The sequence below is a fragment of the Sceloporus occidentalis genome, unplaced genomic scaffold (genome assembly GCF_023333645.1).
Source record: "Sceloporus occidentalis isolate IW3139 unplaced genomic scaffold, rSceOcc1.0.p SCAF_3, whole genome shotgun sequence".
Lineage (NCBI taxonomy): Eukaryota > Metazoa > Chordata > Lepidosauria > Squamata > Phrynosomatidae > Sceloporus > Sceloporus occidentalis.
Genome location: NW_028316983.1, coordinates 180,223,167 through 180,238,265, shown reverse-complemented (window position 1 = coordinate 180,238,265; position 15,099 = coordinate 180,223,167). Strand labels below are relative to the sequence as shown.

At 41.6% G+C, this 15,099-nt stretch overlaps 1 protein-coding gene and 1 long non-coding RNA gene across 3 annotated transcripts in view; one reads left to right on the top strand and one right to left on the bottom strand.

Annotated features, from left to right (window-relative positions):
• Positions 1-15,099, bottom strand: part of LOC149317173 (uncharacterized) — a 139,894-nt gene that overhangs the window by 49,510 nt on the left and 75,285 nt on the right. The gene's annotated exons all lie outside the window — the stretch shown is intronic.
• The window catches only part of CDH7 (cadherin 7), a 177,187-nt gene that overhangs the window by 127,725 nt on the left and 34,363 nt on the right, over positions 1-15,099 (top strand). For both annotated transcript variants that reach the window (XM_089516963.1, XM_089516962.1), the window contains exon 7: positions 6,570-6,823. In XM_089516963.1, the coding sequence (XP_089373089.1) occupies positions 6,570-6,823 (254 nt within the window). The remainder of the gene's footprint in view (positions 1-6,569; positions 6,824-15,099) is intronic.

Here is a 15,099-nt window from a genome sequence, read left to right as displayed (position 1 = left end):
ATCTTTATTTTCTGATGCGGCAGTGATAAATCAAGAGTGGCAGATAAGGAGGTGGGTGTAAAGGACCAACCTTGGTGTGCATAAAGTGAATTAGGAGGGAGAAGAGAAGGAATCAGGGAATCAGAGTAGGCAGGCTGGTGAAAAAGAAAGGAACTCAATGCCCAGAATGGCTAATATTTTCAGGTTCCTTAGACTATATGATAGAAGGGGATTGATGGCTATTTTTATTGCATGCCTTGGCCCTTCTACCAAGCAAGAGTAGAAAAACAGCCCCAAAACTCCAGTATGCAATACTCTTTTATATATTAATTCTTGGTATCCAATCCATCCACCCTATGTGCAAAATGAAATAGTCATGACCAGACCTACAACTGTACAGTTGTTCTTCAGAAAGTTGTGCAGGACAGAAAATTTACTGCAGTGTTTAAAAACTGTGCATTTTTAAGAAACTCATGCACTTTTACTCAAAGCTATGGAACTCTCTTTAATATGCAGTTTTTAAACATTGTGATAAGTTTCTGTCCTTTGAGAGAGAAAAAATCTTGAATGTTTCAACTCTACATGAAAAATGCTGATGCCTTTTCCTAGACATCTGTCAGGAGTGGGAAAGTCAAGACTTCCCATCCCAAATGTAAAGTAGTATATAGAATTAGAAAATAATAATCCCTGTGCATATTGTACACAGGTAGAACACTCAGATTCAGAATACATATCTTTGCATAGTAGATGCTTCCATCTTCATGAGAATGGCATGCCTTCATTGCTTGAGGCGCTAATTATACACTAATAAAGAGTTCACTGTTTTCATTGCTCAGTTAAAATCTCATACACTACTGCTATTCTTAAGGCTGTGATTTTCTTTCCCCCCTACTTCTCAGAAGGCTAAACTAAGATGGATGTGCTTAGGTAGAATAGGGTGTATCTAGTCGTCATCACCATCCTCACTACTACCACCGCATTATTGTAATGTTTTAACAATATAAAATGCTTAATTCATAAATGGCTAGACTGTAAAATTGCACTATGTGATATATTTATTAAATTTAAAACTATAAAATCTTTATTTCATATAAATAAAAAATGTTCACTTTTATTTATAAGAAATAAAGATTTTATAGTTTTAAGTTTAATAAATATGTCACATAGTGAATTTAAAATTCACATCATACAAAAATTAAACTTTGAGTACAATTTAAAGCAGTTTAAACCAGTACCATTAAAAAGTATTGCACATTCTGAAAGTCCCTTGACCAATCAGCCATCAAAGACCTGCTAAAACAGAAAGGTCTTCACTTGCCTATAAAGGATAGCAGGGCAGGGCAGTCTAACCTTTCTAAGATATGAATTCTAGAATAAGAAAGCAGCCACCAAGAAAGCCTTTCTTGAATGTTCTCACCAGATACGCTTGTGAACATGATGGGACAGAAAGAATGGCCTATCCAGAAGATCTCAAAACATGGGCAGTCTCCTATATATTGGTTTGAGCATTGGGCTGTGACTGTGGAGACCAGGTTTGGTTCCATGCTGAGCCATGGAAACCTGTTGGTTGATCTTGAGTAAGTCACATTCTCACAGCCTCAGATGAAGGCAATTGCTTACCATTTCTGAACAAATCATGCCAAGAAACCACATGATAAGGTTTTAGTTGGAAGCAAAGTTGGAGCCAACAACTCCTATTCCAATAAGTTGGAAGCAACTTGAAGGAACCAACAACTCCTATGAGTGAACATGATCCTTCAGATAACCTAGACCCAAACCAGATAGTGCTTTATAGGTCATAATCAGCACTTTGACTTGCACTTAGAAACATGCAGACAACCAGCAGAACTGTATCAATTAGGGAATTGTGTGCTCTCTGTAGGCTTCCTTAGTTAACAATCTAGCTGCAGCTCTTTGGACAAGCTGATGCTTCCCAACTCCTAAAGGCAGCCCCATTTACAATCCATTACAGCAATCTGAATAGGATGTAAATAATGCTCCTGGCCAAATATGATGTGTCTAGGAATAGGCACAAGTGGTGCACAAATAATAAATAACAATTTTTTTATTTGTAGCCCACCTTTCCAGCGATCAAGGCGGGTAACAGCATATAAAAATTTAACAATATACAATCCATAAAACATACGATAAACATTAATCAATAAAAACATCAACAACTGCTACATACACTAACATCTCCAGCTAGCACAATAGTGCAATAGAGATCTTAATAGTACAATCTTAATAGTACAATCTTAATACTGTAGTACAAAAGCACACTTGGCTACCATTGTGACTAGAGCTTCCAGTGGAAATGTATCTTCAGAAGGGTAAGTTCCATTTGGTACAGACCAGATTCCTATTTCCAGATCACTGACCAGGGAGAGACCTCTCCCAGTTTTTGACCATGTGGTGACTGCAGCAAAGAGAGTAAAATTTAACACCCTTAGTAGCAGTAAACACTTCTTGGGATTAAGTCTGGATTAAGTTTCAGTTTCTGCACCCTCATCCATCCTATTGCTGATTACAGGCACTGGTTTGGAACTGAGACAGCTTGCTTGGACTGAGATGAAAAAAAAATAGAGTTATGTGCAGTGGCATCACTAGGGAGTATGGGTAGTGTGGCCCACACTGGGTGACACTCCAGAAGAGGGGTGAGATCCCAGCTCCCTGATCTGCATTATCTACTTGTGAGTAGAGCAGCATGGGGCAGCGAGAGGAAGGTCAGAGCGTCCCACTTCAGTGCCCTGCACCATTTACCTGTGAGTAGATTGGTGAGGGGAAGGCCAGAACACCTCCACCTCCCCGCCCCATGCCATCGACTCATGAGTAGAGTGGCAAGGGGAAAGCCAGAGCACCCTCACCTCCCTGTCCCATACTGTCTACTCATGAGTAGAGCTGTGACAGGAAGACCAGAGACTCCTACCTCCCCACCCCACGTCATCTAGTCATGAGTGGAGAGGCATGGGGCAGTGGGGGAAGGCAAGAATGCCCCTGCCTTCTGCCCTGCGCCATCTACTCATGAGTAGAGCAATGAGGGGAAGGCCAGAGCACCCCAACCTCCCTGCACCATCTACTCATGAGTAGAGCAACACAGCAGCAAAATGAGGGTCCTTTTTGGCCCTTGCCCCGAGAAGCTGCCCAGTAGCCCTGCCCCCCACATCAGGTGACACCCCAAGTGGGGATGCAAGTGGCAGGGTGTCATCTGCATCCTGATGACAGGGGAGTCCAAAACTCCAGATGACTTCTCCCACTGGTTAATGTACAATGGACCCTTGCTTTATGCAGGGGATCCATTCTACCACCACCACTCCCACATAAAGCAAATTCTGTGCATGCTCAAGCCCCTTTTACATGAATGGGGCGTGTTCCCATGAGCGCACACTCCATTCATCTAAATGGGGCTTCCTGTCTGCGTGACCTCAGGTCCACATATCGAAAGCCCGTGTATGGAATGGGCCAACTAAATGTTAAATAGCAGGTGTACAAAATCAGCCCTGCAGGACCTCCCAGGCAAACTTCCAAGGGATCAAGCAGAAGTACCCTAGCATGGATTCTAAGTTCACCTCTTCAGAAAGGAATGGAGCACTGTGGTGCTGAAATCTACTGAGAGGCCCAGCAGAACCAAAAAGAGCAGGTCATCACCAAGATGACCAAAGCTATCTCTGTCCCATAGCCAGGACTGAATCCAGTTAGAAATGGATCTACTTAATCTGTTGTTAATCTGCTTAATCAAGAATTCTAAGCTGGGTGGCAACCACATGGTCCAGTACCTTATCCAGAAATGGAACATGGGAAACTGGCTGGTAGTTGTCCAATTTGGTGGGATCTAGAAGGCTTTTTCAACATAGTCTTATAACTGCCTCCTTTAGGTTTGACAAACTTCTGCCTTGTTTTACCTGGCATTGATCACCTTCTATCTGCTCAGTGAGTTTTTCTCTCTGACTTTATAAATAAACCACGAAGGGCAGGGATCTAATACATACATAGTGTCCCTTACATTGCCAAGCTGATCACTCTAAACAGTTCTAGTGGCTGGCTCTTTGAAAATGCAATGGTGGCAGAAAAGTGTTTGTTTTTGCTGCCCACATTGCCACAGAGTTGGCCTTCAAAGCCTACTACATAAGCGTTGGCCTATGTTGAATTTAACCTACTATGGGTTTGGTTTTCCCCTCCCAACATCACTCTAGTTGTCATTTCACTCATTTAATCATAATGACATACCTAGAAAACTAGAGGTCTGATATGGCTCCACTCTATGAGAAAGAACACACAATAACAATTGTGTTTACTACAACAACAATTTTCCCATTCCTGAGGTTGACTAGAGCCTTGACAGAATCAGCTACCACCAGGATAGTCCCCTAGAGCCATAAGGAAGCCATCTGGAGGTCTATAAGATTCTTGGGGCAGAAACTCATAATTATCCACCTACCCCTGCAGAGGTTCTAAATCCCAGGAAGTCTAAGCCCACCAGCTAGTAATCTGTTCATGGCAATGGAACTATAGACAGTTCTTTCACTCCCAAGTCACCATTATCCCATCCAGCACAGAAAATGAGACCCACAGTGCCTCCAGCAGCATGAATGGGACCACTTGGGAGAAACAATGTCATGCACGTAATAAGGATCTGAACTCTCCCAATTGAGCAGTCTCAGCATGGATGTCCATGTCCCCCAGCATGGCAAGCTGAGGGGACTCCCACCAACCCTGAGATCACTCCAGGAAGGGTAAAGAAGGGTTGATCATTACAATGGGTGGTACACGAACAATTCATAATCTGTCCTGGCTGCCCACCTTCATATGCTCATATTTGAACCCTGAAAATTGTGAGATAGGGGACATGGTGAAGAAGATGGAACCCCAACAAACTACTGCAACTCCACCTTCTTGCTCCAGGTCCCACCTGATGCTGAACAGGCCCCTGATAGATAAAACTAGAAAATAATCCTTGGCCTGGTACAGATGGGCCAAAAGCGGCATGCTGCTGCTGATACTAGGGTTGAGGAGTGTGCACCATCTGCACACCCCTGAACTCTAGAATGTACGGGCACTGCCATGACTGTGTGGCCCTGCCCACATGGCGTTCATGTGCATGACATAAGTGCGGTACAGAGTCTGCACCTCCAGGCGCTGTGTTTACATCATGGACACGCGACAGGCACAGTCATGGCGTGCGGAGTATGCCACAAAAAGAACCTGTTTTTAGCAGGTTCTTTTTACTGCGGAGGGATGCTGTGTGGTTTGGCTGCTGCAGCGTCCTTTGGCAGCAGAAAGGAGTGGGTGCAGGCCACCGTTACAGGGCGGTCTGTACAGCCCCTTTGTCTAATCATTCCAGGTCTCTTAATACATGCTTGGTCAGCATGCTCATTCAGGATCAAGTCCTGAATAGCAGTTGTTTTACCTTTCACTGACCATGCATTCATCATGCAATCATATCATGTTTGATATGAAAATATGTATGATATTGTATATTGTTCTGTTTCTCTCCAAATGTTCGTGTCCCATCCCTCAGAAAGAAAGTGAAAAAAAACAGTTTTTCACCATGGTTTCAAAATTTTAGGAAACAGTACACCTTCAGTTCCACTGAGAAAACAAATAATTTTTATTGTTATTGTTTATTAATAAAAGCCTTTAATATTTCATAGATGCAAAGGCATTGATTGTGGCATTAAAAAGCATAAAACTAACTTGAATCCATACTTCCAGTTTTGGCCTGGCTTGTCATGCAATTTGTAGGCACTTCCCATATCAGCTGCATCATCCCTGACACTGTCAACTGCCGTGATAGTCACATTAACATTAATTTGTCTTACTATTCTTCTTAATCAATCTAATTTACATCTTTGATTGCAACATTAAGCAGCAGTTCAACTAGTTTACATTTGGCAACTTTATATGATTTGAAAGTAGTCTCACACACCTATAAAATACAATTATGATTGTTATGCATTATTGTTAGTTTGGATTCTGCTGTTTACTCTCATTAAATAATTATCTTGCCCTCTAATTATCCATATTTTCCTCTTAATTTAATAGGGAGAAATTATGTTTCTTTCATACAGTTTTACCTTGATCATGTAAGAATTTCTTGATGCTTCAGATTTTTATGTACAGTGAACTGGAAAATCAGCAGGAGAAATACATTTGTATTATTGATGTTCCCAACAATATCCCCTGGGTTGTATTACTCCATCACACAACCAGTCTCTGATAAGAACTGTGTGGAACTGTTTCTTTGAAAAAGTTCAGTAAGCTGGGATTTCCCATTCGGTTGCCCAGTTACTTGGCATTTTAGAGAGCTGGCATTCATGTGATCGATATAGAACTCTATCAGGTTCTTTTTAAATAACTCATTCCATTTGAACCTCAGAAGGGACTGACTCTTAACCAGATTCAGCTGTAATGGGAAAATTATGCTATGTGAATTACCCTTGGGTATGAGAAATACTGGAATTTTGGCACAAGATTTTAAACAAAACTTAGCATGTAGTACTTTAGGAATGCTAACACCCAGAGACATATTTTCAAGTTGAAGATTTTCCTGACTGAAAATTGTAACAAGCTACTAAACATATTTGTCTTTGTAGGAGTTGGATTATGAAGCCAAGGCAAGCTATACCCTGAGAATAGAAGCAGCAAATAAGCAAGTTGATCCTCGCTTTCTAAGCCTTGGTCCTTTCAGTGATATGACAACAGTGAAGATTATTGTGGAGGATGTTGATGAACCCCCTGTATTTACCTCACGACTATACACCATGGTAGTGTCTGAAGCAGCCAAAGTGGGCACCATCATTGGAACTGTAGCAGCTCATGACCCAGATGCATCTAACAGTCCTGTCAGGTAATAACCTCTTTTCTTTATTCCTTTAGTCCTGCAAATAACCTCATGCTGGTAAACAGGTCCTCCAGAGCAAGTTAACTGGGTTGACGTTGGGCAAGTCACACTAGCTCAGCTTAAGAGAAAGGCAATGAGAACCTCCTCTGATAGTGTTGCCATAAGTCAGAGTTTATTTGAAGATACATAACATCAACAAAAATGAAACCAAAAGCTACTCAGGGGGATTTCCTGCCCTTTGTAGCAGGGTTTTATGGTGCAAAGGAGACCACAGTAAAGAAGGAGGACTATTTCATCTCATCATTGGACTGCAATCATGTTGCGGCACTCTAAGTTTGATGAATTATCTGTGATGCCTATTACATGAACTGTGCAGTGCACTGAATGCAGGAAGTCCTTATTCATATTTATTTCATGTGCCATGGACACTGGAGCAGCTAAATCAGCACACTTATTTGTCTTTATGTTGTAGCTGTGAGTAGGGTTAATTCTTTGGGGCAGTGCAGTATACAATCAAACAAATAGTTCTTTTGCAGTATGCATTCATATAAATTCAATAATACAGATTCTTTTTTGCTGCAGTGGGTTTTCTTACATCAGTTTAATTTAAACATCTTTAAAATACATACATATATATATTCAGCACTACAATTCAAATTTTTAGTAGAATATATGCATCCATTATTCAAAATCCATAATTTGTGTTCCTATTACATTAATTGTGCTGAATGCTTTGCAGAGCACACTATTTACAAAAAAGATGCAATGTGTAGGCTGCATGTATATTGAATGTGCATTTTATAAAAATCTGCTCCCAGTACTCACTTACTGGAAATGCTTTCAATTATTGAATTATGGTTTTATGTATATTACCTTGAAATGTATGTGTCTATATCTCTGTGTATTTCATGCTACAAGAATCTGAAATCCCATTTTTAATGGATTATTTACATTTACATATACATATACATGGAGAGGCACTCAAATGTATTTTCTTTGACCTGTTAGATAACTAAATCTTAAGACAAGAAGTTGACCGAAAAGAGTTTCTAGGAAATGATGCTAAGAATGGTGGAAAGCAATAGAAAAAGAGGAAGACCACATGCCAGTTGGTTAACCTTTATCCAGGAAGACATGAGCCTAGGCCTGTAGGACCTGAGCAGAGAGGCTGAGCCCCAGGAATCCTGGAGATGTCTCATCCACAGGGTCGCCATGGGTAGAAGTCAACTCAAGGGCAATTAATAACAACAACATGATGCATGCCTTTTCTTTATTGAGTAATCATAAGCAGATGCTGAACTTTCAGTATTGGAGAAGTTTCAAAGAACAAAACTTCTAAAACTGTCAAATTCAACAGTGTGGGTTGTTCTTGTGATCCACTCATCAGGCAGTGTTCCTTTTGAGGCCTATAGTCAGCAGCTTTCATGTCAGTGGTACTAGGTTTTAGTCCAGACTTTCAAGAAGTTAAGGAAAATGCTGATTGTATTTCTGAAGTAGGGTTCATCACACTACATAGCTTTTTAAAATTCAAAGGATGCTAACTGCCTCACTAATATGGAAGCCAGTAGCTATCACTGACTCAAAGTCTCATGTTCCCTTAGCCAACATGCCTACTGTAAAAGCTATAAAAACATTAATGCTACAAGAACTAGAGGTGGCTGGCTTGAGGCAGATCTCCATTTTTATTATTTTACTTTGCAAACATATAATACCTTTTTTAGCAACAAAATGGTGCATATTCCCAAATAAAGATGTCAGCATCAAGTGAGGGGAAGCAACATTTTATTTATTTTTATTTATTAGAGTACTTATACCCTGCCCTTCAGCCATAAAGGCTATCAGAATATTATACCTATAGTTATTATAGGACTGTGGTTTGAATAAGTTGAAACCACATAACTGCACATGCTCAGACTATTTCTTTCAATAATGGTGAGATACAGACTGCCCCTTTGGGGCAGCCTGCACCTGCCCCTTTCCCCGACAGATCAGGGCCTGAGCTGCCACAGCAGCAGCCCCAGAGGTCCTGATCTGCCGCTTATCCAGGCTTCAGGGAAGCGGCAAAATGCCACTTCCCCGTGGCCTGGAAAGGGGTGTCCTTGGGGCTTCATGCCCCAAGACACCCCAACAGTGGCGGGGAGACAGAGAAAGGGACTGCTTGGCCCCTTTCTCTTCAGTATCGCTGATGTGGCCATGTAAAGGCCACACCAGCGATACGCAGCATGAAAGGAGATCTGTTTTGGAGCTCCTTTCGGCACCGCTGAAAGGGCGCCAAGATGTAACGGCCGCACGCATGCCATTTGGACATGACGTGGCTGTTACGTCAAAATGGTGGCGCCCCTGTGTACAGGGCGCCGCCATTTTGATGCCCCCGTCACGTGCTAGGGGTGAGGCCGGTATGGACACTGCGTCCTCAGCCAACTCCTAGCACATGACGGGGCACCACATACGCCGGTATGTACAGCACCAATGGTTAACTGTTTTTATTTTGCTTTGCTTTGCTTTGGGGAGATGTTTCACTTAGATCTAGTATATTTGGAAAGCAGAAACAGTAATAAAGTATGGAGTAGTGTACCATATGCATATAGGAAATGGCATATGTTAATTGTGTAGTGTATAGATACATGTCTAGAAATTTTAGTCAGAAACTGACACCCCCCCCCCCCTAAAAAAAACTGTTGACTTATCCATGGGTCAGTGTAAATTCAGTACCTTAACCCTTACCAAAAAAAGAACCACCCACTTCTCTGAGTTGTGACAAAAAGTGAGGTCTTAGTCTATCCTAGGGCCCCATACAGACAGGCCAAAATAAAGCTGCTTTGGGTGACAGGAGGTATGCTCTTTCAATGATGCATGCATACTAAGAGTCTGGAAGCCGCGCCAAAGCCATGATCCAGTCCTAAGGACTAAAGTGCAGCTTTGGCGCAGCTTGTGGACTCTTAGTACACATGCATCATTGAAACAGCACACCTCCCAAGTGATCTGAAGCAGCTTTATTTTGGCCTGTCTGTATGAGGCCCTAGGAGAACCTGAAAGAAGCACTGTCTTACCCTACACTCTCTTCAGTTGCACCTCTTCTGGCCTTTTTTAATGCTTGGTTTGGAAAATAGCAGTGGCAGTTCCCTCTTCATCTTTCCAGCCTTTAGGATGAGCACAGTTATTCCTGCTAAAGTTTTGTAAAGTTTTTGACATCATTATCCTGTGCTTCATCTTTTATATCATTTGTTGTTGTTGTATGCATTCAAGTCATTTCAACTTATGGCAACCCTAAGGTGAACCTAACGAGGGATTTTCTTGGCAACCACCTTTTTCGTAGGAGGTTGGTCATTGCCTTCCTCTGAGGTGGAGAGAGTGTGACTTGCCCAAGGTCACTCAGTGAGTTTACATGGCTGAGCAAGGATTCAAAACCTGGTCTCCAAAGTCCTAGTCCAACATTCAAACCACTACTCCATGCTGGCTCTCACATCATTTGTTACATGCCGTTAAATTTTAACCATGACTTATCCATGGATCATATCAAAATTCATAACTTTGGCCTCGAAACCTGCCCTCAACATATACATGGAGTTGACTTTACATGAATATATGGGTACTTCTCAACTGGATAATATGCATTGACTTTCTAAATCAGAACCCCATAAGACTAATGTCTAAAATTACTAGTTTATGAAATAAAATGTAAGGCATATAGAATATTTTGCTGTGCTTCCCTGTCTTTACTTACTCCTTACGAGTTCAGTGCACCGGTGCCATATGCGGGTGCACTATATGCGGCTTTCAGCTTACACTGAAACCGCATGGCAATTAAATAAATGGTGCATGCACACTCTGCTGCGCTGTGAGCACAAGCCCCCATTGTATTCAATGGGGCTCGAGCATACACACTTTTTGCCTTACACGGGAGAGTCCGGAATGGATCCCCCGCATAAGCTAAGGGCCCACTGTAATTCACAAAAGCTTGGCATGTTGATAACAAAAGAAAAACAGCACAGTACATCTGATAATGCAGATTGCTATTTCCACTTATTACAGACTTATTACAAATTGTAAGATTTTGCTGAATATCTAAGTCTGTGCTTAGTCTGTATATTCTTAATTAAGTAGTCCTCTTTGGCATTCATATTTTATTTTACTATACTCATTTTGTTCTTTGTTTGAAAAATTGAATTTACCAAGCTATGGTGTTTACATTTTTCAAACGTCTGTTTAAACAGACAGAGAATCCAGTCTAGGAAATATAGTTTCAACTATTTGTATAACCAAAGCCCCATTGGATAGTTCTGGATAAATTACTCTCTTGCATCCTCACATCACTTAGTGTAGCACACGATTTGTAATAATTTACTTCTGCTTAAGAAAATTCCTACACTTCGTTGGTGCATTCAAATATTTAGAAAGGAATTACTATGTTTTCATGAAGAAGATTTGCACAAAATTTTGTTGTTATTGTCTGCCTTCAAGTTATTTCCAACTTATGATGACCCTAAGGCAAACCTGTCACTGGGAGGGGTTTTTTTTGGCGGGGGGACAAGAATTGTTCAGAAGCGGGTTGCCATTTTTTTCTCTCTGAGGCTGAGTGTGATTCACCAAGGTCACCCACTGGGTTTCCATGGCTGAACCAACATTTGAACCCTGGCTTCCCATTGCTCTAGTTCACTTCACCACACTGGCTTCATATGCACAAAAATATTTTTTTATGAATATTATTGGATGACATATTGTACAGTAAATAATTAGCTGGATTTTTCTGAAGAAAACAAATAATGAAAAAGTAATACTCTCAGAACTGACTTTTCTACTAGCTGTGTAGAGCAGTGACAGAATTGATAACTAGGGTGCTTGGGAGCTGGGCAGAGATTAAATTCCAATTTCCTGAGGCTGCTTTGATTGACTACATTGACACAGGTGACAGACAAAGTCTCTGGGGAAAGGCTGCCAACCATGAAGTTATTCCAGAGCAATGTATTGCTGGCCAAATACAGCAGAACAGTCATGGGTAAAGACATACACAGGGACTAAAATGAAAGACAAATAAGTATGTCATTATTACAGAAATATTTCTAAACCTCTCAAGGATAAAAGTAGTAATAACTGAGCCTCTTTGGGGCTATTATGTTGGGCTATAAGCTGATGTGTAATCAGCTGATCCATTTATTTTATCTTTAGTTAATTCATATAAGGGGACCCATTTCTGTCAGCTCCCCCTCCTGCTACAGTCATCCAGCTTCCATGATTTTTTAGGAATGCAGGTGGCTGCAGAGAGTAAGGGCCTCAACAGACTGGCAAGAACTGCAGGTATCGGAAGGAGTGGCTACTGCATGCCCCAACTCTGCCCTGATGCCAGCGTCATGCCGACTGCATGGCACACAGCGTCATGCCACTTCCTTGGCACAACATTTAGGTGTGCTGTATCAAAGAAACACCGAAAAGCCACTACCACCATGGCAAAAACAGCTTTTTGCCATACTAAAAAGGAGCGGCATTTTGCCATTTCTTTTTAGAGTGGCAAATTGCTGGATTGGGGCTGTGGCATGTGGTTGCTGCAAGCCCGACCTGGGGCTGAAAGGGGCAGCAGGATGCCAATCTGTTTGGGCAATCTGTAGAGCCTCTAAAAGTGGAAAAGTCCATCCAAGGAACTCAGCATCCAGGCTGTTGTCATCAATATTTATTAATTAGTTAAACATCAGATAATTAAATTAAGAATTAAAAAAAATCTTTAATTGGTTAATAGCCTCTTAGTACAGAACATTCCAAAGCTGAAAGATGGCTTTTTTTGCCTCAGATGTTGCTGTCAAATAACCACAATACAACAGGTTGGAAGTAAGGCCACAACTTTATTTGCAAACAATTGGTAGGGTTGGCACAAAGCATAAGGTCAGGATCTGTGAAATCAAACAACCCGATGTTGTCTGATTATCCAAACCTGGCACCCACCAGGTGCTTGGGATGACCTAGGGGCTAAGGAACACAACTTGACCGCAAACATTGTCTTGCGTTCACAAATTCACTAAGCCCCTAGTCACCGGGAGGCGCTCCTGCGTTCTGGCCCCCGCAATGGCCAAACTCCTTCCCTATTCGCCCCCGGGTACCTATTGACTCCCAAACCAGAGCTCCATAGCCCTGGTACAACAACGTGCAGATCCTGGCCTATGCTGCTGCCAAAGTTGTGACGAAAAAACACCCACAAAACAGCGGTGGGCGGGCGGGAGAAGCTCAAAGTCTTTCTCCCTTCCTCAGCTTGGCTCCACTCTGCTCGAAGCCAAGCACCAACTGAGGGCTGGGGCCGGCAACGTGACCTAAAATAGGCCTAGGCCCCGCCCATATTGCATGCTGTGCGGAGCCCCTCCTCCAAGGCCACCCAACCAATGGGCAGCCCTGGAGGACCGGAAACTCCGCACCAATGAGCCCAGCTCCCAGAGCGTCGCGGAGCGATGGGACCGCCCCATCCTCTCCGCGCACCAATAGGGAGCCGGAGCAAGCCCCAGTGCGCACTGGGGCTTGTAGTTCCAGCTGCTTCTAGCGGCAAAACGGTCTGCCCGCCGAGTCGGGCGACCGTTTTTTATTAAAGCTTCCTGATTTATTCCCAGTTGTTACTGTAATATACAAACCTATGTTGTTACCAGTGTCCCTTTCTATGTGCCAGTTTTCTGCACCATTTCAGCAAACAGCACTGGTCAGTTTCTTCTAGTTACTTTCATTCTGCAAGTTACACTCAGCTTTTTTGCTGACATGAAATCCTCAGACAGAAGAGCAAAATAGGAAGTAGGTCAAGTAAGATGGCAGTCACCTGCAGAAGTGTTGCATTTTATCCCCAGAAGTGCATTGCTAAGAGGTACACAGTTAAGATCCAAATCCATGCAGGAATATAGGAAATTGCCTTCTTCAGTCACACAGTTGGTCCACTTAGTGCAGTGTTGTCATGGTATTGTGTAATCTGTTATGCAATCAAACAATAACTTCGTCCACAAAACTGGTGCATACTAACCAAGTATATTTATGACTAGCCAAATTCCTGTTAGACAAAGGAAATTAAAATTTGCAGAGTCAGAACAACAATAGATCAAGAAGGGGGGGATAAGTTAAAAGCTGATCTGCTTTGAGCTTTCTTCTGCAACCTGCTGTCTTTAAGATGTGTGTTACAATTCCCATCATTCCTATGCCAACATGGCATTGGGTTGATGAGAGTTGTAATCCCAACACATCTGGGGACAGTGTCTTGGAGAAGGAAAAGATTGGGATTACCAGAATTCCTTTCCAAATGCCCTCATAGTTTTTGAAAAACAAATAATTTTCTGTTTCTAAAATTAAAGCAAGATGAGCGTTATCTGAATTAATCATTTTTTCACTGTTAGTGTATATGTTCTACCTTTCCCTGTTTCCCAAAGACAAACCCTATTTTATTGTATATGCCAAATCATTGCTCTTATTTTGGCCCCCTCAAATTTCTAGTTTGATGGAAATTCGTCTACAGTCTAATGTGTGTGTTCATGTGAATGCCCATGCATGATCTAGTTCACAACCTGCTATGTAGGGAACGTACTTTGTGTTGTTTGGTTCTTTAAGTATAATAGCCCCTTTTTGTTTTCTATTTGTGATTAGGCCTTCCCTGCAGCTACTTCTTTCTTCATTTTCTAAACAAAACATTCTAATGCATAGTTTTCCCATTACCCATTTAGCTAACTATCAGAGTATTGAATGTTGCTGATGGGTCTTGAGATTCTATAGTAAGCAAAACCATAACTGTTTTGGAACTAAACATTATTAAGTTATCATTCTTCAATAAACTTAATTTATCAGGAAATCAATCATTATCACAATTATAGTTAGTATCATTAATGGTCATTATACAATGCTATTGAGGGTAAGGACATGGTAACTCTAGATGTTTTGGACTACGGCTCCCATAATCCAGTTGTAGTCCAAAATATATGTTGTAGACCAGGGTGCCCACCACCCAAATTAATGTGTGTAACAACTTTATGGTGGTGGGGCCAAACTAAGTCACATTATAGTCCCATTTGAAACCTGTGTTGTTTAACTTAACCATGATTAAGTTATCCTATTAATTTCAGCAGGACTAGAATATGAATACGTCAGTATGTGTAGAAATCACAATGTTCAAACAAATTAGTAGTAAGCACAGCACCCTGTTCTCAAGAAACCTATATTCTAAGAGGAAACAGTGGTCATTATAGCAAGTAGAGTGCCTGGAAGAAACCAAGGATGTATGGAGGAGAGCATTCAGCAATATAATCTGAAATGATATGGGAAGAACCTGTTGT